The sequence below is a fragment of the Rhineura floridana genome, chromosome 8 (assembly GCF_030035675.1).
Source record: "Rhineura floridana isolate rRhiFlo1 chromosome 8, rRhiFlo1.hap2, whole genome shotgun sequence".
Taxonomy (NCBI): Eukaryota; Metazoa; Chordata; class Lepidosauria; order Squamata; family Rhineuridae; genus Rhineura; species Rhineura floridana.
In genome coordinates, this window is record NC_084487.1 from 41,185,743 (window position 1) to 41,210,545 (window position 24,803).

The 24,803-nt window shown below is 42.9% G+C and overlaps 1 protein-coding gene across 12 annotated transcripts in view; it reads right to left on the reverse strand.

Moving 5' to 3' along the window:
• RBFOX2 (RNA binding fox-1 homolog 2) overlaps positions 1-24,803 on the reverse strand; it is a 252,551-nt gene that overhangs the window by 113,478 nt on the left and 114,270 nt on the right. The window contains exon 1 of one of the 12 annotated variants that reach the window (XM_061639005.1): positions 2,085-2,334. The exons of 10 other annotated variants lie outside the window; for them this stretch is intronic. In XM_061639005.1, coding sequence (XP_061494989.1) covers positions 2,085-2,111 — 27 coding nt within the window. In that variant the 5' untranslated portion in view covers positions 2,112-2,334. Of the gene's footprint in view, positions 1-1,743; positions 1,768-2,084; positions 2,335-24,803 lie in introns of those variants that run through there. One more of the 12 variants, XM_061639011.1, reaches the window with a different exon arrangement.

Below are 24,803 nucleotides of genomic sequence, written 5' to 3' on the forward strand. Positions count from 1 at the left end.
TATTATTGTTTTTAATGATGTTTTTGTTGGCTTTTAATTCTATTATGTTTTGTATGCAATGCCACCTTGATACACTTTTATGAAAAGTGCAGCTTATAAATATTTTAATTAATAAATAAGCCATGCGTTCAGACCTAGAAAAATCAGCCATACAAATATGGAACTATATATAGACACTACAATACCAACAGATGCCAGTGTACAAAAATGCTAAATGCACATTAAATAAAGCATATACTCAATTCATGCATGCCTAACAAAGCTTATTACAAAGCACATGAGCTACATTGAAAAGAAGAAAAAAGCTAACTAAAGATACTGATAAGGTCTTTAGATGATGTCCTATAATAACCTTCCCCAACCTGATATTCTCCAGATACTTTGGACTATAACTCCCATGAGCCCAGCCACCACAAGAGTGCTGGTTGAGGCTGATGGCAGTTGTTGTTCAAAACATCTGGGGTGCACCAAGTTGAGAAAGGCTGCCCTAGAGAATCCCCTGAAATTGCTCTCCATCCCAAGACATATATCCTAGATAAAAAGGAAAGATTACAAATACTAAAAGTAGGCAGTCGAGAGGAAGAGCTGCAATGCTCTCATGAATGGACAGAGATCTTCCTGTCTGAACCACAGAAATCAATGCAAGTCTGCTGGCTGAAGAAGTCAACCTAGTACCATGCTTAAAGCAACCTCCTTCTGAGCCAATTATCTGGAATATAGTGCCCCTCAAAGTCAGGCATGCATGACCTTATCAAAGCTTAACATAGATTTGATTAAATATAACAGTGATGTGTATGTGTGATGTTGCAAAAGTTACATGCCAAACGGTGCAAGGGTTCAAAGAACATAGATTCATATGATTTAAAGTTTCCTAAATTGTGACTTGGGAATGTCCCCCCCAAACGTACCCTTCTCTGCATGGCACTGCAGGGCATTATATAAGTACAAACAGTAAAATCCGGCTCTAATGATGATGCTTCCTAACCTCCTCTGTTTACTGTGCCCCTTTCCTATACTACCTTTCTATGTCAACTTAGACATTTCCATGCTTTGAAAAAATTCCCTCCCCCCCCCCAAGGCTCTAAATGACAAGCAGCATCAGATAACACCCCTTGCAGAGCAGGAAAAATGACTGCTCCTCAACACTGGACAAATTCCCTGATAAATCATCACTTGCATTCAGTGCAACACACTGTTTCCTTGGGAAATGATAAGCAGCTGCTTTCCCCTGTCTACGGATAGCTGAAGCAAACCTCACAGCTTGGAGGACATTCAGCACAGACAAGGCACCTGAGAAATGTTTGGGATGGGGAGTGTTTACCTTTGTTTGTCCCAGAGAAGTCATTAAAATGCAGATTCAGCTAAACCTGCAAGGAGACCTGCATATACCCCCAATGCACCGCTGCTATGCAGAGAGGGGTTAAAGAAAAGATAGATTTGATGGGTAAAACAGAGGAACCTCAAGGATCATATCACAACTACTGCCACATACTGCTGAATATCGTTAGCTAGTTGCCCAAGGAAACCTAAGCTGCTAAGAGCAAGGATAAATAAATAAATACCCCCCAGCCTAACACTGTTGATTTAAAAAAAGGAATGGAATGCCAACATGAAAGAAATTCCTTCTGAAAAGAAACTCAGGATCTGATCCAATCCTCTAGTAGCCTCACACAAACCGCACCAGGACTTCAGGGAGAAGAAAGCCCCTGGTGCCATTGCAATTTGGTAGCAAGCTCTCCTTACCTCTGCAGTCCCTCTCCGCCCTCCCCCTCCACACCAAGACAAAGAGGTAGACAAATCCCCACAGGGTCTTTCCTGTGCTGCAGCTGCACAGTACAGGAAACAGGAATTTGCTATGGAGCAAAGCGAGCAGGGATGGTTGCGCGCACACACACTCCATGTACAGCAATCTCCCTGCGGCTTAGAGAGAAGGTTAAGAGACACCATTTTTATTTTTTGCCTTTTTTCCCCTGCAGCAGGCAAAAGCACTGCAAGACGCTCCCGATTCTCCATGTCCAGAGCTGCGCAGGGATGGAAGGAACCGCAACGCTCAGTGGCGGCAACACCACCGAACGCAGCCTTACCTGAGTGACCATTTTCTTTTTCTCCATAAACCAAGACGGGGAAGGTGTGGAGAATGGGTAAAGAAAAACCTTTCCACCAGGTGGGGCTGTGGCAGAACCTCTTTGCCTATTTGCTTTTCACCCCGTCTTCAAATGGCGATCAAGAGGGGGGGTTCCCCTTGATCCTGGCTTTCCTCCCTTTCTTCTCTCGTGTTTCTTCCTTTCTTTTCTCTTCCTCTCTGGCTGTCTCTCCCCCGCCCGCCCTCTTTGCAGCTCCCTCCCATATCCCTCAGCCAGATGGCTGATGGAAGTCCCTCCCCCAAATGCCTAAGATAATTAATCAGAGCCAGGGCCCGCCTCCTCCTCCCCTTCCTCCGTCCCCGCCTGGACGGTTGCAGAGCCAGTTCGGAGTCAAACAGAGGGGCCTCTGGGATACTGCTGGCATCCTCTTTCCGAGCTTTGCAGGGCTATGGGTATAGGATTACTCGTACCACGCTGAGGGTTATGTGTATGCCAAAGCCTCCATCCACTCGGGAGGCGTAGGCAGCACACTGCTTTGTAACAAAAGAGCTCAAAGCCCTTCAGCTTCCCAGGCACACTTGCACATGGCAGCTTGAACTCTTTCTACACAAAAGGAATACCTGCAATGTCACCTCCGCTACATTTCTAGTGGCCACTATGTCCTCTTCTCTCTCTTTTGCATCTCGGACACTGACAATGTCATTCTAGGTAAACCCTATCTGCCAGACCATTTGGACAGCATGCTTGGTTGTTGTTGCTTTTCCTTCTAGGTCCTAGCTTCCAGCCCAGTGAAATCAATAAACAGAAGAACTGAGAAAGGTAACCAGTAACTGAAAGGGGTGGAGAGCGAGAGTGTGTTAAAATTTGAAAAGGAGCAAATGCTCAAGAGAATGTGGGTTGTATTCAGTACTACTCCAACTCAGAGTAAAACCACTGACATTAATGAACTTGTCACACTTATTAACTTCAACAGGTTTACCCTGAATAGGAACAGCACTATGATTGCTTGGTAAGGTTTTGGTTACTCTAATTTAGATGAAAGAAACCTGGTTACAGGCTGACCAAGTAGAACTGCCTTCTCTGTCCTAGTGGTTTATTTGCTCTGGGCTGACAAGATGCTTGACAGAGGCTTCTGCTTTATTTGTTTGTGTACATTTATATGTCATTCCATAGTCATAAATTCATTCATGACAGATGCTACTGGAGGTTGCTGATCCATAGAGTCGCCATAAGTCGTAATCGACCTGAAGGCATATAGCAACATCATAAAATTATAGAGTTAGAAGGGGCCTATAAGGCCATCAAGTCCAACCCCCTGCTCAATGCAGGAATTCAAATTAAAGCATAGATCTCTTCACAGCATACAATATTAAAATACAATCATAACCTATACAAATACAGCATCCTAGCACAATTTGTACTCTCATGTTTTTCTGCATTTATTTGACCATGAATAAATACTGAAAAAGACAGGCACACAGCAAAACATCTGATTATTTATTAGATCCAGAATTACAAGAGTTACCCAAGTAACTTGATATATGCACATATCCTCAGAAAGGAATTCTGGTTCTTTCTATTTTTAAAAGTATCTCATAATGGTAAGCACTCGACTTCAACCTGGACAAAATTAATGCAAACTTATAAAAACACAAAGACAACAGATGTGTATCGGATCTGTAGGAGTTCCAGACGTTCTTTTGTAGCAGAGAAAGGGGGGGGTAATATCTTCCACCTAAGTTTAATGTGCAGCATCAAAACCTCAGCCTATATCACACCACCACCATTTCTTACAACTGTGAAATAGTAAGGACATGCAGAGCAACCACATATTGCAGTATTGGCAGAACAAAGTAGGAAAAAGCATTCTAAGTCAGCTCTGAATGGTGGCAAATGCAACCAATAAAAACACAGTACATACCATTTATATCTATGTCCCTTCCCTGGATCAAACATTGCCTAGTCCAGGGCTGAGGAACCATTTTCAACCCAAGGGCCACATTCCCTTTGAGCAGCTTTCTAGGGGCTGCATGCCAGCGGTGAGTGAGGTGAGAGGCAAAAGTGGGTGGAGCAATGAATGTAAATTTTATGTATACAATAGACTAGTTTCTACACATAATCACACATCCCTCTCTTTTCTCCATCAAGGGAAGCAAGAGGCATAAGAGGTAAATATATTAGAAGTGAATTTGCCCAGGACGTTGCAGACAAAATCACTTGGATTCATCCTGACTTGGACGCTACAGTTTATACAAGCCCAGCGGATGTAACCTTGGCTCATGCTTATCCAGTGTTAATGGATATCTTTCAATCTGTACAGCCCGAGGATGTGGACAGGATTCTTGGAGAGGTGAGGGCCACCACCTGTATGTTAGCTCCTTGTCCCTCCTGACTCACTGAAAAGGCCAGGTGGGGATTGGCTGAGTGGGTAAAGGGAATGGTTAATGCCTCTCTACAGCAAGGCAGTGTCCCAACATGCCTAAAGGAGGCAGTTGTAAGACCCGTATTGAAAAAGCCTTCCCTAATCCCATTGTATTGGGTCATTATAAAGCTGGTCTCCAATATTCCATTTCTGAGCAAGGTGGCATCTCAGCTCCAGGGGTTTCTGGATAAATCAGATTATCTAGATACATTTCAATCTGACTTCAGGCCAGGTTATGGTACAGAGATGGCTTTGGTTGCCTTGGTGGACAACCTACATCAGGAACTGGATAGGGGGAGTGTGTCACTGTTGGTTCTGCTGGAGCTCTCGGTGGCTTTCAATGGGCACTGTTTTACAATGGCTCCATTCCATTCTGGATGGGCGAGCCCAGAAGGTTGTGCTGACGGATTCCCGTTGAACTCCATGACCTCTGGCCTGTGGAGTCCCTCAGGGTTCCATTCTATCCCCCATGCTATTTAATCACTAGGAGAGGTTGTCCAGAGCTATGTGGTCCAGTGCCACCAGTATGCTAATGATACCCAACTCTATTTCTCCTTTCCACTTGAATCCAAGCTGTTTTGGTTCTAAACTAGTGGATTGGATGAGGGCAAACAAATTGAAGCTTGATCCTGACAAGACAGAGGTGCTCCTGGTTATATGGAAGGCAGATCAAGAAATATTCAACCTGTTTTGAATGGGGTTACACTCCCGCCAAAGACACAGGTTCATAGTTTGGGTGCATTCCTGGATTCAGCCCTGAACCTAGATGCTCAGGTTTCAGCAAAGCCAGGAGTTAAAACTAGTGTGCCAACCATGCCCATTCCTGGAGGTGTCTGATATGGCCATGGTGACATATGCCTTAGTCACATCCCATCTGGATTACTATAACGTGCTCTCCGTGGAGCTGCCTTTGAAGAAAGTTCAGAAACTTCAGATTCTCCAAAGATCCACAACCAGATTGTTAACTGGAGCTGGTAACAGAGGACACACAACTCCCTTGTTATAACAGCTCCAAAGACTATTAGTCTGCTTCTGAACACAATTCAAAGTGCTGGTTATGACCTATAAAGCCCTGTATGGCTTGGGTCCAGGCTATTGTATCTTTTCATATGAGCATGTCTGAGCCCTATCATCAGGGGAGACCCTTTTCTCAGTCCCACCACCCCCACAGGCATGTCTAGTAGGAACAAGGGAAACAGTCGTGTTAGTAGCTGTCCCCAAGCCCTGGAACTCCCTTCCTAGGGAGGTCAGACTGGCTCCCTCCCTGCTGTCCTTCCATCAGTGAGTAAAGACTTTTCTGTTCCAACAGGCTTTTGGGAACTGACTGAAAGGACTATTAAATAAGGCACTGATTTTACTGAGCTTGGGTTTTTTTTAATTACTATGTTTTAAATGGTTTTAATTTTATAGTTAGTTTAATTATATTTTAATTATAACTTCTGTATGTTGTATTATATGCTTTTAACTGTATTTGTTTTAATTTTTGTAAGCCCAGTTCTTGGAAAAAGGCAGAATATAAAATCATCATCATCATCATCATCATCTAAGTGTAACAAGCAGTCATGCACAACAACAGCTTAACCACCAGAAGAGAAATACTAAGGCTATCAAAAACCTTCCAAATTGATTTCATTTATCCTACCTTGTGTATGTGGGTTTGTGTTCTCACAACATTAGTTTTTGCAGTGATGCAGCTTCATGACTAACCACTCATTCTCACCCTCACCCTGAAGTACTGTTATTGCCTATTCAAATTAAGTATTTGCAAATGAGCTCTGCAACAACATGTTGCTGTGGAGTGCTCCTATTCAATGTTCCAGCTATTCCATCTTCTATAATATTCCATTTTATTCCCTCTCCCACCTGATTTTCCATTTCCCCTCTCAGTTAACACTCCATGGCTACTGAGTACACTCAGTCTTCACTGGACCTTTTTGAGTCCCTCCGCGTCCATCCTTTTCCTAAATGTTTGGTTTTGTCCACAAACCTTGGGAGTTCCTCCAAGTCTGCTTATACCCCCCCCCCATTTGTACATGTTTGGTGCTGGTTTGGCTACATAAGGATCCATGCTTATCTCTGAACTTCAAAAATAGAATGGTTTATCAGAATGGCCAAATCCCTGAACATTTTATTGTAATAACAATACATCAGGGGAGCAAGCTCTCAATGACCCGGGATTGCTCCAAAATTGCCACCTTCTATGATAAAATGCAGGGCCAATTCACACATGCATGAACTTTACTCCTTATCTTGTCACTCACACTGTCTTATCAGCTGATGATTCACAAATGAGTATGTCAATTGCCTTCACTGTAGAGCATTGTTTTGAAGGGAAGCTCGGAGGATGGGAGCAAGGGAGAGGGCCTTCTCAGTGGTGGCCCCCAAATTATAGAATGATCTTTCTGATGAGGTGCACCTGGCACCAACACTGTTATCTTTTCTGTGCCAGGTCAAGACTTCCTCTCCTCCCAGGCATTTTAGTATGTGTTTTTAAATTGCTTTTTTTAAATGTATTTTTAAACATAAGAACATAAGAAGAGCCTGCTGGATCAGGCCAGTGGCCCATCTAGTCCAGCATCCTGTTCTCACAGTGGCCAACCAGGTGCCTGGGGGAAGCCCGCAAGCAGGACCCGAGTGCCAGAACACTCTCCCCTCCTGAGGCTTCCGGCAACTGGTTTTCAGAAGCATGCTGCCTCTGACTAGGGTGGCAGAGCACAGCCATCATGGCTAGTAGCCATTGATAGCCCTGTCCTCCATGAATTGGTCTAATCTTCTTTTAAAGCCATCCAAGCTGGTGGCCATTACTGCATCTTGTGGGAGCAAATTCCATAGTTTAACTATGCGCTGAGTAAAGAAGTACTTCCTTTTGTCTGTCCTGAATCTTCCAACATTCAGCTTCTTTGAATGTCCACGAGTTCTAGTATTATGAGAGAGGGAGAAGAACTTTTCTCTATCCACTTTCTCAATGCCATGCATAATTTTATACACTTCTATCATGTCTCCTCTGACCCGCCTTTTCTCTAAACTAAAAAGCCCCAAATGCTGCAACCTTTCCTCGTAAGGGAGTCGCTCCATCCCCTTGATCATTCTGGTTGCCCTCTTCTGAACCTTTTCCAACTCTATAATATCCTTTTTGAGATGAGGCGACCAGAACTGTACACAGTATTCCAAATGCGGCCGCACCATAGATTTATACAATGGCATTATGATATCGGCTGTTTTATTTTCAATACCTTTCCTAATTATTGCTAGCATGGAATTTGCCTTTTTCACAGCTGCCGCACACTGGGTCGACATTTTCATCATGCTGTCCACTACAACCCCGAGGTCTCTCTCCTAGTCGGTCACCGCCAGTTCAAACCCCATGAGCGTATATGTGAAATTAAGATTTTTTGCTCCAATATGCATAATTTTACACTTGTTTATATTGAATTGCATTTGCCATTTTTCCGCCCATTCACTCAGTTTGGAGAGGTCTTTTTGGAGCTCTTCGCAATCCCTTTTTGTTTTAACAACCCTGAACAATTTAGTGTCATCAGCAAACTTGGCCACTTCACTGCTCACTCCTAATTCTAGGTCGTTAATGAACAAGTTGAAAAGTACAGGTCCCAATACCGATCCTTGAGGGACTCCACTTTCTACAGTCCTCCATTGGGAGAACTGTCCGTTTATTCCTACTCTCTGCTTTCTGCTTCTTAACCAATTCCTTATCCACAAGAGGACCTCTCCTCTTATTCCATGACTGCTAAGCTTCCTCAGAAGCCTTTGGTGAGGTACCTTGTCAAACGCTTTTTGAAAGTCTAAGTACACTATGTCCACTGGATCACCTCTATCTATATGCTTGTTGACACTCTCAAAGAATTCTAATAGGTTACTGAGACAGGACTTTCCCTTGCAGAAGCCATGCTGGCTCTGCTTCAGCAAGGCTTGTTCTTCTATGTGCTTAGTTAATCTAGCTTTAATCATACTTTCTACCAGTTTTCCAGGGACAGAAGTTAAGCTAACTGGCCTGTAATTTCCGGGATCCCCTCTGGATCCCTTTTTGAAGATTGGCGTTACATTTGCCACTTTCCAGTCCTCAGGCACGGAGGAGGACCCAAGGGACAAGTTACATATTTTAGTTAGCAGATCAGCAATTTCACCTTTGAGTTCTTTGAGAACTCTCGGGTGGATGCCATCCGGGCCCGGTGATTTGTCAGTTTTTATATTGTCCATTAAGCTTAGAACTTTTTTTAAATTTTTTTTAAATTTTTAAATTTGTATATCTGTTTTTAATGTTTTTAATTGTTGTAAACCGCCCAGAGAGCTTCGGATATGGGGTGGTATACAAATGCAATAAATAAATAAATAATATTTGTGATGGCTATCACACACATTCAAGGCTATCAAAGACTACTTGCCATGATGGCTATGTTCTGCTTCCACAGTCGCAGGCAATATGCTTCTGAATGCCAGTTGCTAGAAAGTGCAGAAGGGAAGAGTGTGCTCAGGTCCTGCTTGCAGGTTTCCCACAGGCATCTGGTTAGCCAATGTGAGAACAGGATGGTGGACTACTGGCCCAGGTTGCTAGAGGCCCAGGTGACCTCAGTGGCTAGGAGTACCTTTTACCAACTTTGGCTGGCAAGACAGCTGCAGCCATTTGTGGACCAGGATAGCCTGACCACTGTTGTCCATGCACTGGTAACCTCCAGGCTATATTACTGTAATGCGCTCTATGTGGGGGTGCCTATGAGGCTGGTCCAGAAGCTGCAGCTGGTGCCCCTCACTGGGGCTGGATATCGCCAGTATGTTACCCCGATGCTGAAAGAATTGCACCGGCCACCCATTAGCTATCAGGCCAACTTCAAGGTTCTAGTTTTGGAGTACAAAGCCCTACGTAGCTTGGGACCAGGATATCTGAAAGATCGTCTTACCCCCTATATACCCAGTCAATCACTGTGTTTTGCAGGCGAGAACCTCCTGCAGATACCATCTTATCAGGAGGTCTGTTTCGCATAACATAAGAAGTGGACCTTTAATGTTGTGGCACTTACCCTTTGGAATTCCCTCCCCTTAAATATTAGACAGGCACAATCTCTGTTATATTTTTGGTGCCTACTGAAGACCTTCCTCTTTCAACAAGCCTTTTAAGTAGAGTCTGCGTCTGTGTTGGAATTGCTTTTTAAGTTGTTTTTTAAGTTGTTTTTTAAATATGTTTTGCTTCAATATGTTTTAGAGTCTTTTGTTTTTAAGATCTTTTAGAGTGTTTTTAGTGTTTTATTTGCCACCCTGAGCGCCTTCTGAAAGGAAGGGCGGGATATAAATTTAATAAATAAATAAATAAATAGACCATTAGCCTGATCCAGCAGGCTGTTCCTATGAGATCACTTGATAGTACAACTGTCAACTAACAAGCATGCATGTCTAAACTCAATGCATTCCAGGTCCAACATTTAATGTATTAAACAGCTTCTATGGGGGACAGGTATATGCCACAAAAGAGTTAGCAGGTATGCATCAAACTATTACACTTTGTTGCCTTTTATCCTAATCATTTTGAAATTTTACATGGATCACTAAGGGCACAATCCTTTATCACAGTAACGATGCCTGAGCAACCTTAACAACTGGCATAAGTGCTGCTCCATCAACAGAGATGGAGTTCTCCTGAACATTTATGCCATCAGAACTCCCCTGATGTAGATACTCCACTGGCAAAGTTAGGTTAACAAAGTATGTGAACAGAACAGGGATATGTTCTGTAGTCTGTTCACTGACATGCCCATACATTTCTTTTAGGAGATAATGATTACTGGATTTCTTACTATGTGGCTAGATTTGCCTTCGCTGCTCAAAATCTGAGGGCTAAATATTTATCTAAACTGGATTTATAGACTGTCTAAGGCTTATTGGTTTTAGTGTCCTAACTGGGTTTTATTCTGCACTGTAAATTTTAATTGTGTTGCTACTGTTCTATTTGTGTTTTAATTTTGTATGTACGTTGCGATGGCCTAAGGCCTGCAATAAAGTTATTTACACATTTAAAAAGACATGCCCACAACGTTGTAATTTTATATCAGGTCTGGTTGCTGGTGCAAGTATTTTCTCTTTCATATAACTTCAACAAGAGGGAGGGGAATAAAATTAAAACCTGTCCCATGACCACCTTCTGCTCCAACACACAGGGAATGACAGAACGAAGGATGTGGTGTAACTTAACACTTAATCACAGCATACTTCTAACAGTATGTAAATCCTATACAGACAGACTACTATATAGGTTCAATCCTCAGCAGACCACACTCTGAAACCCTGGAAAGTTACTGCCAGTCAGTACAGACAGTAATGAGCTGGTGCGAGATGTAAGTGTTGTTGAACCGATTGGGAGCAGTGACCACAGTGCTATTAAATTAAACATACATGTAACTGGCCAATTGCCAAGAAAATCCAACACGGTCACATTTGACTTCAAAAGAGGAAACTTCACAAAAATGAGGGGATTGGTAAAAAGAAAGCTGAAAAACAAAGTCCAGAGGGTCACATCACTCAAAAATGCTTGGAAGTTGTTTAAAAACACTATATTAGAAGCTCAACTGGAGTGCATACCGCAGATCAGAAAAGGTACCGCCAGGGCCAAGAAGATGCCAGCATGGTTAACGAGCAAAGTCAAGGAAGCTCTTAGAGGCAAAAAGTCTTCCTTCAAAAAATGGAAGTCTTGTCCAAATGAAGAAAATAAAAAAGAACACAAACTCTGGCAAAAGAAATGCAAGAAGACAATAAGGGATGCTAAAAAAGAATTTGAGGAGCACATTGCTAAGAACATAAAAACCAACAACAAAAAATTCTATAAACACATTCAAAGCAGGAGACCATCTAGGGAGACGATTGGACCCTTGGATGATAAGGGAGTCAAAGGTGTACTAAAGAACGATAAGGAGATTGCAGAGAAGCTAAATGAATTCTTTGCATCTGTCTTCACAGTGGAAGATATAGGGCAGATCCCTGAACCTGAACTAACATTTGCAGGAAGGGATTCTGAGGAACTGAGACAAATAGTGGTAACGAGAGAGGAAGTTCTAAGCTTAATGGACAATATAAAAACTGACAAATCACCGGGCCCGGATGGCATCCACCCAAGAGTTCTCAAAGAACTCAAAGGTGAAATTGCTGATCTGCTAACTAAAATATGTAACTTGTCCCTCGGGTCCTCCTCCATGCCTGAGGACTGGAAAGTGGCAAATGTAACGCCAATCTTCAAAAAGGGATCCAGAGGGGATCCTGGAAATTACAGGCCAGTTAGCTTAACTTCTGTCCCTGGAAAACTGGTAGAAAGTATTATTAAAGCTAGATTAACTAAGCACATAGAAGAACAAGCCTTGCTGAAGTAGAGCCAGCATGGCTTCTGCAAGGGAAAGTCCTGTCTCAGTAACCTATTAGAATTCTTTGAGAGTGTCAACAAGCATATAGATAGAGGTGATCCAGTGGACATAGTGTACTTAGACTTTCAAAAAGCGTTTGACAAGGTACCTCACCAAAGGCTCCTGAGGAAGCTTAGCAGTCATGGAATAAGAGGAGAGGTCCTCTTGTGGATAAGAAATTGGTTAAGAAGCAGAAAGCAGAGAGTAGGAATAAACCGACAGTTCTCCCAATGGAGGACTGTAGAAAGTGGAGTCCCTCAAGGATCGGTATTGGGACCTGTACTTTTCAACTTGTTCATTAATGACCTAGAATTAGGAGTGAGCAGTGAAGTGGCCAAGTTTGCTGATGACACTAAATTGTTCAGGGTTGTTAAAACAAAAAGGGATTGCGAAGAGCTCCAAAAAGACCTCTCCAAACTGAGTGAATGGGCAGAAAAATGGCAAATGCAATTCAATATAAACAAGTGTAAAATTATGCATATTGGAGCAAAAAATCTTAATTTCACATATACGCTCATGGGGTTTGAACTGGCGGTGACCGACCAGGAGAGAGACCTCGGGGTTGTAGTGGACAGCACGATGAAAATGTCGACCCAGTGTGCGGCAGCTGTGAAAAAGGCAAATTCCATGCTAGCAATAATTAGGAAAGGTATTGAAAATAAAACAGCCGATATCATAATGCCATTGTATAAATCTATGGTGCGGCCGCATTTGGAATACTGTGTACAGTTCTGGTCGCCTCATCTCAAAAAGGATATTATAGAGTTGGAAAAGGTTCAGAAGAGGGCAACCAGAATGATCAAGGGGATGGAGCGACTCCCTTACGAGGAAAGGTTGCAGCATTTGGGACTTTTTAGTTTAGAGAAAAGGCGGGTCAGAGGAGACATGATAGAAGTGTATAAAATTATGCATGGCACTGAGAAAGTGGATAGAGAAAAGTTCTTCTCCCTCTCTCATAATACTAGAACTCGTGGACATTCAAAGAAGCTGAATGTTGGAAGATTCAGGACAGACAAAAGGAAGTACTTCTTTACTCAGCGCATAGTTAAACTATGGAATTTGCTCCCACAAGATGCAGTAATGGCCACCAGCTTGGATGGCTTTAAAAGAAGATTAGACCAATTCATGGAGGACAGGGCTATCAATGGCTACTAGCCATGATGGCTGTGCTCTGCCACCCTAGTCAGAGGCAGCATGCTTCTGAAAACCAGTTGCCGGAAGCCTCAGGAGGGGAGAGTGTTCTTGCACTCGGGTCCTGCTTGCGGGCTTCCCCCAGGCACCTGGTTGGCCACTGTGAGAACAGGATGCTGGACTAGATGGGCCACTGGCCTGATCCAGCAGGCTCTTCTTATGTTCTTATGTTTTTATGTTCTTAGATGGACCAATGGTCAGACACAGTATAAGGCAGTTTCCTACATTCTTGTACAGCTCACAAGGGGGAACTCTGAAAATGGGAAGCTATAGGGAAAATACACTTTTGACTACAGGACATCACTTTAGTATTTATTATTTTAATGCACTTTGCAATGAAACAGCAGAATTTGCACAAAAAAGGCACTGCAAAAGAACTCATCTCCTGAGCACAAATGGGAACATATGCACACTGCTAACAATTTTCTCTGCCTAGAACCTAACAGGTACTCTGCCTCAGGACTTCAGGTACAAATCACCCAACCATCTCCCCTACACCAACTGGTGTGCCAGGACAGTGCACCGCACACAAGTAAGCAAGGGGCAGGGGAATACATGCTGCAACGAATAACTGCTGCAATAATCCTCTCTCAATCAGCAACTTTTCCCATATATGAATACTATGTGTCTTGTCTGAATTATATTGCTCCAATACTCATGCCCTCACAGTGGAGAAACACACATCCCCACATGCAGATAAACGCTTTGCTGGCCAAATTTAGTCACTCCGCTCCAATTAAACACTGGCCAAATACTCAGGAGCATTTTTTTCCCTTGCAGGATCACAGCTGTAAGGTGCAGAAGCTGTTGCCACACACACACTGCTTTACTATAACCCTCAAGGGGAAACGGGAAAGTACACTCACAGTCATTGCAGTCTCTTGCTCCCTACAATGGGGGGGGGGAGAGGATGAGGCATGAACATTGGCAGAGCATGCAGGTGGCACCACTCCCCCTTCTCCCTCACTAACCGTAATTGTGCATCTAAGTTAAGGGACTATGTGCCCAAACTGCTGACTATTGTTTATTGCTCTCTTTCTGTCCTTCCCTTTTGCTCTCCACAATCCACTTGCTAGGGCTTGTAAGGAAGGGTATTGAAAATAAAACTTCTAATATTATAATTCCATTGTATATATCTATGGTGTGGCTGCATTTGGAATACTGTGTACAGTTCTGGTCACCTCACTTCAAAAAGGATAACCAGAATGATCAAGGGATGGAGCAACTCCACTATGAGGAAAGATTGCAACATAGGAGGCTTCTTAGTTTAGAGAAAAGGCAAGTCAGAGGTGACCTGATACAACTGTATAAAATTATGAGTGGCATGGAAAAAGTGGATAGAGAAAAGTCTCTCCCTCTCTTATAATACTAGAACTCGTGAACATTCAATGAAGCTGAATGTTGGAAGATTCAGGACAGATAAAAGAAAGTACTTCTTCATACAGTACACAGTCAAACTGTGGAATCTGCTCCCCCAACAGGCAGTGATGGCCACCAACTTGGATGGCTTTAAAGGAAAATTAGACAAATTCATGGAGGATAAGACTACCAGTGGCTACTAGCCATGATGACTGTGCTCTGCCACCATAGTCAGAGGCAGTATGCTTCTGAAAACCAGTAGCTGGAAGCCACAGGAGGACAGCAAAGGGGAGATTATTTGAATCCCTTTCAGGGGGCTGAGAGGAAAGGTATGAACCTCTCCACTCTGTTAGGAGTCTAGCCTCTTGGCCTAGTCTCCTGGCAGCATTGCTGTCAAGTTCTTCGACACTCTCAAATCCCCTCACAACGTTAAGGTGTGCATACTAGAGGAGGCCCTGCTCATTAGATATTCAATATGCTGAGCAAGTAGGAGATTATTTGAATCCCTTTCAGGGGGCTGAAAGGAAAGATATGAACCTCTCCACTCATCTCAGTGCCATGTCTACTTCTATTTGTACCCCCTTTTCCTCTGGGAATTTATAAAACAAGTTAGCATTTACTAGCAGCTTCAGACCCAGCATTGCTCAGGAATTTTAAGAAACAATATAATCAATATAGTTTTGAAATCAGTGGTTAAAATCAGTACAGTTTTGAAAGCTTCAGTCTGCCATCTTAATCCAAAATGGCATCCATTTGTATCCAGATGAACACTTGCTCATTGATCTCAGGAACCATCATACAAAATTTGGTTAAAATATTTTAATTTGTTTCCAAATGCATAGCAAATAAACAACTTCTCAAAATATGTATTAAATATAGCACTTTCAAATTTTCAAAGTGCTTCACATACATTGTTATAAACCTTGCAACAGAATTGTAAGGTAAGCTCATGTTATATCCAAGGGTCAGCTCCAGGTTAGAGGGGACCCTCAGCATGGAGCACTCTCATACCACACCATATGTTGGCAGATAGCCTTTCCTCCTCATTTTGACCAAATAGGAGACAAATAGACAGGCTTTACAATGTGACAGCAGTAGTGATGCTTCTTCAATCAGTGCTGGGCAACCAAAACCGATTAGGATGGTCCGCCCCAGGAGCCTGATGGACCCAGATAGGTTCCTGAGGACTCTTGGGGATTTTCCTGCCACCTTGGCAGGCAATCCTGTCGAAGCCCTGGTTGACCTCTGGAATGAGGAAATGGCCAGAGCGGTGGACACAATCGCTCCTGAGCGTCTCCTCTCACATAGTGGAGCCAAACCTGCCCCTTGGTTCACCTAGCTGGGATGGGACTTGGGGGCACTGTTTTGCAGTGGCTCCGGTCATTCCTGGAGGGGCAAACCCAGAAGGTGGTACTGGCGGACTCCTCTTCAACTCCTTGGCCATTGGCCTGTGGAGTCCCTCAGGGTTCAGTTTTGTCCCCTATGTTATTTAACAGCTACATGAAACCGCTGGGAGAGGTTGTTCGGGCGTTTGGAGTTCGGTGCCACCAGTATGCTGATGACACCCAACTCTATTTCTCCGTTCCACCTTCTTCCAAGGAAGCTGTCTTAGTTTTAAACCGGTGTCTGATATCAGTTGTGGATTGGATGAGGATGAACAAATTGAGGCTTAATCCAGACCAGAGGTGCTCCTGGTCAGTCGTAAGGCAGATCAGGGAATAGGGATACAGCCTGTGCTGGATGGGGTTATACTCCCCCTGAAGACACAGGTTCGCAGTTTGGGTGTCCTCCTGGACTCAGCTTTAAATTTGGATTCCCAGGTTTCTGCAGTGGCCAGGAGGGCTTTTGCACATTTGAGATTAGTGCGCCAACTGCGCCCGTTCCTTGATCCGTCCGATCTGGCCACGGTGACACATGCCTTAGTCACATCCCGTTTAGATTACTGTAACACGCTCTACGTGGGGCTGCCTCTGAAGACTGCTCGGAAACTTCAGCTGGTACAACGTGCTGCAGCCAGAATGCTAACTGGGGCTGATTACAGAGACCATACAACTCCCCTGCTAAAAAAGCTCCACTGGCTGCCAGTTTGTTTCCAGACACAATTCAAAGTGCTGGTGTTGACCTATAAAGCCCTACACAGCTTGGGTCCAGGCTATTTGTCAGACCGCATCGCCCTCTATGTGCCTGCCCAGGCCCTGAGATCTTCAGGAGAGGCCCTTCTTTCAATACCTTCATCCGCACAAGTACAACTGGTGAGGATACGAGATAGGGCCTTCTCGGTGGCTGCCCCTAGGCTTTGGAATTCCCTCCCTAAGGAGATAAGAATGGCCTCTTCCCTGCAGTCCTTTCGTCAACAGGTAAAAACTTTCTTATTTCAGCAAGCCTTTGATTCCGAAGGCGGCTAAGGATAGGCCCAAAAGGAGGTCATATTGCTCTTGCTTGTTTATTTTTTTTAATTATTCTGATTTTATGAGTATAGTTTTTAATATCAGAAACAGTTTAATGCTATTTTAAATTAGAGTTCATTTTTTAATTATATCTGTCTATATTTATTTACTTATGTATTATATGCTTTTAACTTTGGTAGGTTTTAATTGTATCTGTTTTTTATGTGGAAGCCGCCGTGAGTTCCAATTTGGAAAAACGGTGGGGTATAAATAAAGTTAATAAATAAATAAATAAATAAATAAAACTGTAATTGTCCATGATGCACCACAGAATCATTTAAAGGCACTGTGAGCAACTACAATAGTGGCCACCTGGTGTTCAAGTGCCAGAAAAAAGGGCCCAGAATGGCACTGACAGCTGAATCGACAGCCCCACGGTGCCACCTGCTGGCACAAGGCCTGCTATATCACTGTGAGTGGTTTGTCTAACGCTTCTTACTGAGTTCATGGCAGAAGTGAGGTATGAACATGGACCAGTTCCTGATTCACAGCTCAATCTCTTAGACACTACTAAGCTATACTGACTGAATTTACTGTTTTAATACATTTCCATTATAGAGATTAAGGTAGTTAAAAGCTCTGTATTTCACTCAAATCTCCCTTCTGTTCCCTTCAAATGTAAATCTGTCCAAAATAGTGGTAACTCTCTTTACTAATGAATGGCAAGGCCAAGATATCTCTGACCCATTAGTCTACGGGGTGTGTGTGTTAAATTTCTAGCATTGGAGAACAATTGAAAGTAATGTCCAAGTGCCAAGCTTTTCATGTTCTGAAAATGCTCAGGGTATTGGAATGTAAACAAATTAGAAGGTGAACTAAAGGCTATATTAATCAATGTTTCCAAGCTGTCTCTAGAACATCATGTAAGGAGATGCAGAGTTCCCCAACTGGTTGCAACACAAACCCCTATTTGATTAAATTTGGCAGTTTCTTACTGATATCCGAAGCAAATTATTGCATACCAACACAGACATGATGCAGACCAACTTTGTCCTGAAAGTATACTGTTGCTGAGTTAGGATGCTCTTAGCACGTTCAGAGAAAGATCTTCAAACTATCCTAAATGTCTTCGCAGAAGCATATGGAAAGCTTGGGCTCTCACTTAATATTAAAAAACCCAAAGTGCTTCATCAACAGCTGCGAACTAGTCCCTCTGTAGCACCATCAATCCAGCTTAATGGTGTGACGTTGGAAAACGTTGATCACTTCCCCTATCTCGGCAGCCATCTCTCTGTAAAAGCTGACATTGATGCTGAAATTCAACACTGACTGAGCTCTGCGAGTGCCACATTCTCCCGAATGAAACGTAGAGTGTTCGAGGATCGGGATATTCGCAGGGAGACCAAAATGCTTATTTACAAAGCCATTGTACTACCAACCTTACTGTATGCCTGTGAAACATGGACCATTTATAAACGCCACTCCCAACTTCTTGAAAGATTCCACCAATGCTACCTTCGGAAAATTCTGCAAATTACTTGGGAAGATAGGCAGACTAATGTTAGCGTTTTGGAAGAAGCAAAGACTACCAGTGTTGAAACAATGATCCTTCAACATCAATTTCGCTGGACCGGCCATGTTGTTCGAATGCCTAATCACAGTCTTCCAAAGCAGCTACTTTACTCCCAACTTAAGGATGGAAAACAGAACATTGGTGGACAGCAAAAGAGGTTTAAAGATGTTCTTAAAGCAAATCTAAAAAAATGTAACATGAACATCGACAACTGGGAAGTCTTGGCCCGTGAACATCCCAAATCGAGGTCAGCTATTATCAAAAGTGCTGTGGACTTTGAAGAAGCACGAACACAGGGCGAACGGGACAAATGAGCTAAGCGGAAGGCACGTCAAACAAATCCTTATCGCGACCATCTTCCATCTGGAAACCTATGTCCTCACTGTGGGAGGCTTGTGTGGATCCAGAATTGGCCTCCAAAGTCACTTACGGACCCACTGTTAAAGTCCTTATCTCGGAAGACAATCTTACTCGGCCACGAGTGATCACCAATGAACGAATGAAGCTTGCAGGTGCTCAAGGAAATTATTGTGTCTGCCTTCCCAAGCAAATTCTTGTTGTAAATCACTTTGAGTTCCACTGTTGAAAAAAAGCAACTAACAAATGCCAGTAATAAATAAATAAAATTCACCTGATCCAAACCTCCAGCTCCACACTGAAATGAATTATATCAGTCTTATATTTTTTAAAGGTTTTTTAAGACCAAAAAAACACCAAAATTGCGAGAAAGCATAGGCACTGCTATCTGCAGTCAAAATGGGCTACAAATGCCCTTGGAAGCAATAGGACAGACTCTCAGGAGCTTTTACAGTTACATTTTCAACATGCATGGTAGTGGCAACTGTGGTTTTTCAGCCACTTGGGATGGCTATTACCTGTTTAAAGATTTCATTAATCAGTGCAGGAATGGGATGAAACAGACTTTAAAATGAACACATGCAAAAGTGACACAAACCAGAATTTGACTTATTTATTCATCCCTACTTAACACCAGCTATCTAAAACATTGTACTGTTCAATTTCAGAGCTATGCATGCTAATAGGCAAGCAAAACACACCAGATACTTACCAAACAGTGTTGAGGAGTTTGTGGGAGCTATGGAACCATTTCCCATGAAAAATGCACATGAACACATACACACAACATTTTGCATACAATGTATTTTATAGAATTTGATTTTTTGCGCCCGGTTCATGGACCCCCTGACCCTATGACCCCCATCCATGGACCCTATGATTTTATTTATTTATTTATTTATTACATTTATGCCCCACCTTTCTTTTCATGAAACCCAAGGCAGCTTACATGTGTTTCCGGGGCGGTCTCCCATCCAGGCACTGACCAGACCTGACCATGCTTAGCTTCAGCAGGGAGCTGGCCTTATGTGCCTGATAAAAAGCTATGTATAGGATCACCCACAGGATTGGGATGAACACTTGGGGTGTTTTTTGTTTGCCTATCAGGAGGTGCCACAAGAATCCACCGGGTTTTCACTTTTTGAACTAATATGTTCTGGGAAAGTTAGGGGTCCTTTAGAATTATTACAGAATTGTTGGGAAGGGTCCTTGGTGGAATATAAAACATCTGTGGTAGATTATATGATGTGCTTCTGTAACAAATTAGAATCCATGATGAAAGTAGTACAAGAAAATATGAGCCAGCTCAACAAAAACAGAACAGCAAGAGAGCATTCATATGAAGTGGGGGATATGGTCATGGTGTTTATTCCCAGAAAAGAGGACAAGTTACAAGCCAGCTGGGAGGGACCACTCGTTATTAGAGAAAAATTAAGACACCTTGATTTACGTTATAAAATCAGATAAACCAGAAAAACACAAAGTGGTACATGTGAACATGTTAAAGCCCTATCACACTAGAGATGCAAGGGTTTTACAGGTCACCTTGTTTCCTGAAGGGAGTGGGACTGACTTGCTGGATTTGGTGCAAGATAGAGGGAGGTTTAGATCAGCTGGAGTGGTCAGAGGAGGTGGATGATCAGGTTAGAGAGGAAATCATTAGAGTCTTCAGTAAATATGTGGAACTCTTTGGAAATAGACCTAGTAGAACTAGTGTTGCAAAACACTGAATAGACACTGGCACTGGCTATCACCCTCCAATAAGGTCTACCCCCTATCGTGTGAATGTAAGAGTGCTTGAAGAGATCCGGAAGGAAGTTAAGGAAATGTTAGAGCTGGGTGTGATACCTGAATCAATTAGTCCCTGGTCATCTAGAATCACGTTGGTTCCTAAAAAGGATGGAACTATCTGATTCTGTATCGACTTCAGGTATATAAATAAAATTACAGTTCTGGATGCATACCCTATGCCAAGGGTAGACTCTATGCTCGAACTATTGGGTGCAGCCAAAATAATCTCCACCATAGACCTGTGTAAAAGGTTTTGGCAAATGGAGTTAGATGAGAAGTTATGTAGCAAAACGGCATTTAACACACCTGATGGGCTGTACGATTTCACAGTTCTCCCATTTGGGCTTAAAAATTCACCAGCATCCTTCCAGAGGCTGATCAATACCATCCTGAGAGGCATGTCAGACTTCACTATAGCTTACATTGATGATGTACCAAGTCAATGCCAGAGCACTAACAACACCTAACAACAGTTTTAGATGCATTTAAAAAGGCTGGAATGACCATTAAAGTAAAAAAATGCCAATTTGGGTTACCTGAGGTAACATACCTGGGACATAAGGTGGGAAGTGGAAAAATAATCCCCTTATGGGGTAAAGTTGAGGCTATACAGTCTTGGCCTGTTCCACTGAATAAAAAGCAAGTGAAAGCATTCCTGTGTATGGCTGGGTACTATAGAAAGTTTATCAAGGGGTTTGGGGAAACAGCTACCCCACTGCACGAACTGACTAAAAAGAAACAGCCAGAGAAAGTGGAGTGGAGTGAAAGGTGCCAAAAAGCTCTTGCCCAGTTAAAGCAGGCACTATGTCAGAGTCCAGGGCTAATAGCTCCGGACTATGAGCAGCCTTTCATCGTGGCCACTAACATGTCTGACCTTAGTCTCGGAGTTGTGCTGATGCAAAAAAGGGAAGGCACCAATCATCCTATTCCTTTTGTGAGCAGAAAGCTGACAACAACAGAGAGGAATTTCTTGTCAGTGCAAAAGGAATGCTTGGCTGTTGTGTGGGCCCTGAGTAAACTGTGTCCCTACATGTGGGGAAGAAGATATACCGTTGTCACTGATCATTGTGCGCTGATGTGGCTGGACTCCATGAAGAATAGTAACACCATGCTCCAGAGATGGTCATGGGTGCTGCAAGAATATCTAGTGGACTTTGTACATGTTAAAGGAAAGGACAATGTGCAGGCAGACGGACTTTCCAGACATATACCAGAGACTTTAGTCACCTGACCGGGAAATTGAACTGTATGAACACTCTCCTCTTGAGTGCAATGAACTCTGTTTAAACATGTTGTGTTATTCTTGGGCACAAGAAGAATACTATGCTTTCGTTAAAGGGGGAGAGAATTGTGATGCCCCTGTAGTGCTTGTATAATATTTATGGTTAGTGCTGGTTTTGTAGGTTAAATATGGTAAGTAGAGTGAGTTGGGAGGGGGGAGTACACATGATGGAATGTTGAGGAATGCTGTGCTGTGATTGGCTGAGCATCTCGTCTGGGTGGTTGAATGTATATATGGGAGAATGACAGTTGGTCAGGGGTTTGGTTCTGGTTTTGGGTTGAAGAGGGTGAGGGGTAGATATGTATTTAGATGGGTAATGAGGCAGGTTTAGGACTAAAGTATATGAAGTAAGAGAAACTATAATATGTTGAAGATCACTTATCCACACATTTAACCACAAGCATGACAACTGAATTCAACGTACTCTTGCTTATTTCCAGTGTTATGTAATAAATCTGTTTGGTTTAACAACATGCCTGATCCTTGGCTGGGTTCATACAGAGGAGAAGGGTAGGCAGAGCAAAAATCAGAGCTGGAACCAGTATTTATGCTGGCAGCGGTGAATGGTATCAGCAGCAGGTATCCAAAGGCAACCCAGGGTTGTAGTCTTTAAAGACAGAAAGATACAGGGGGGGGTGGCCTGAAAGTGTACGTAGACACATAATAGCAATCTGTTAAAAGGAGACTAAGGCAAAGTCTCAGGGCAGCATTGCTTTCCAGTGTGTCAGGTAGTGACGCCTAGTGGTGGCATCGTGAGAGATCCGTGCCAGGGCCAGGCAAAAGAGGTGGTCTGACAGACCCTTTAGGAATTCATGGACCACAGGTTAAGAATCCCTGGTCTATATTTTTTACAAATTGTGGAATAATATTAAACTTAGGATGCTGGTTTTTCTGCTTACAATAAAAGCAGCCCACTTATTAAGGTCATTTGAGCCATTTCATCATTCTCCTTCTCTAGGGACATTTAATTTTTTATTTTTAAGTTTCAATTTCCAATGAAAGGGCCATTCACTAATATCCCTGAAGTCTGAGATACGAGATCCTTAGCATCAGACTTACCTTCGCTTAGAGCTTATAACTTAGAGCTCCCCAAATTCTGTCTATAAACTCCATCAGCCTGAAGATAGCAGCTTCAAGTACAGACAACATAAATCTAATGATATTACAAGGTTTAACACCTATAGAGATGTGAAGGCCCAGGAAAAAAAAGAAAAACACTGGGGAGGGGGACAGGTTTTCCCTATCATTTTTTCAATTTTTTTCCTAGGCCTTCACATCTCTAACCTAAGTATAAATCCTCTTCAAGGGCACTTCCCAAGAATATAGCTTTTTCAAAATATATCCAATCCACAGTTTACCACTATTCTTGAATATAGTTCTTATATCCTATCTACACATTTTACTGGGAAAATGAAAAAAATTGAAATGGCAAAAAGTAAAAGTAGCCCATTACATCCTACAAAAGACCTCACTGACATCTAATGCTCTTGAATCAGTCTACATGGTTTTAGTGTTTATCTGCAGCTCTGAGGTTTTTTATTGTTCTTATTTATACTTTTTTTAGGTTTATCTTCTTATTGTAAGCTGCCCTGAGGCCATAAGCCATAAGGGATGGGTAAAAGTCTTATTAATAAAAAATAAATAGGATATTGTAATGGGGTAAACTTAGCCTTTTAGTGCAGCTCAGAGGACTCATGCTTCTCTGTTTCTCAAACAGGTTTTTGCCAGTGAGTTAGAACAAATCCAAGTAGTACCAACAACAAAGTTAGGTACAGCTTTCTTTCCACAGGAAGGCGAGATTACCTCATTACATCGTACGCACCTCAAAGATCTGCACTGCTAGCCAAACAAGTACTCCCCACCTAACTTTGAGACTTATTTATTTATTTATTTATTTTATTTGTATCCCGCCATTCCTCCCAGCAGGAGCCCAGGGTGGCATACATATGATAATATTGACTGTTGCAATATTCACTGGTCTCTGGGTATAGGCTGAAAGCATATGAGGCTAACACCTTACTGAATTCACTAATAGGCAAAAAACCATTGCGGTTTAAGAACGTACCTATAGCCCACGGATATTTCTAACAAACTTTAAAAAGCAGGGAAATTGGGCAGCTATAGCGAATGCACCAAAGGAGCAGGAGACCTGAACTCCTCTCTGCGATATTGTACTGCCCTACAAATTTGTCAAAATGCAAACACAATTTGGGTTGGTCTTTCACAGTCCAATGCACTTCCTGTGTAGCTTGGAAGAATTTGGTAACATGTGCTTCTGAGCATATGGTGAGTGGTGGCAACACCTGCCATCTCCAAAGATGGAAAATTATATTTTTGTATGTTTGTTGGTGGTGTTCTTACTTTGCTTCTTGCCTGTGTTACTAATGTTTCTGCAGAGAATCTAATCTAGATGGAAGGAGGAGGGGATTGGAAGGGGATGGGGAGGGAGGGGCAAAGGGAGGGGTAGGAAAGGGGGAAGGAATAGGGGGAAGGGGGAAAGGGGAGGGAGGGTGGGTTTGATCATTTTCATACTTTGAGTTCAATGGGATTTATTTCTGTGCAATCATGTTTGAAAATGGAAATGGACTGCCTTTGAGTTGATCCCGACTTATGGCAACTCTATGAATAGGGTTTTCATGGTAAACAGTATTCAGACGTGGTTTTACCATTGCCTTCCTCTGAGGCTGAGAGGCAGTGACTGGCCCAAGGTCACCCAGTGAGCTTCATGGATGTGTGGGGATTCAAACCCGGGCCTCCCAGGTCATAGTCCAACACTGACCTGGGAGAGGGGCAGGGAGGATAGGAGGAAGGGGAGGGGAGGAGATTGGATGGGTGGGCACCGGGCACAGGGGAAGACCCTTTCCTTTCTAAAAGGAAAACACTGTGAACAGTTTCATTGCTTTGCAGCGTCTCCCCCATCTTTTTATTCTACAGCAGGCACATGTAGTCTCCCACCCAAA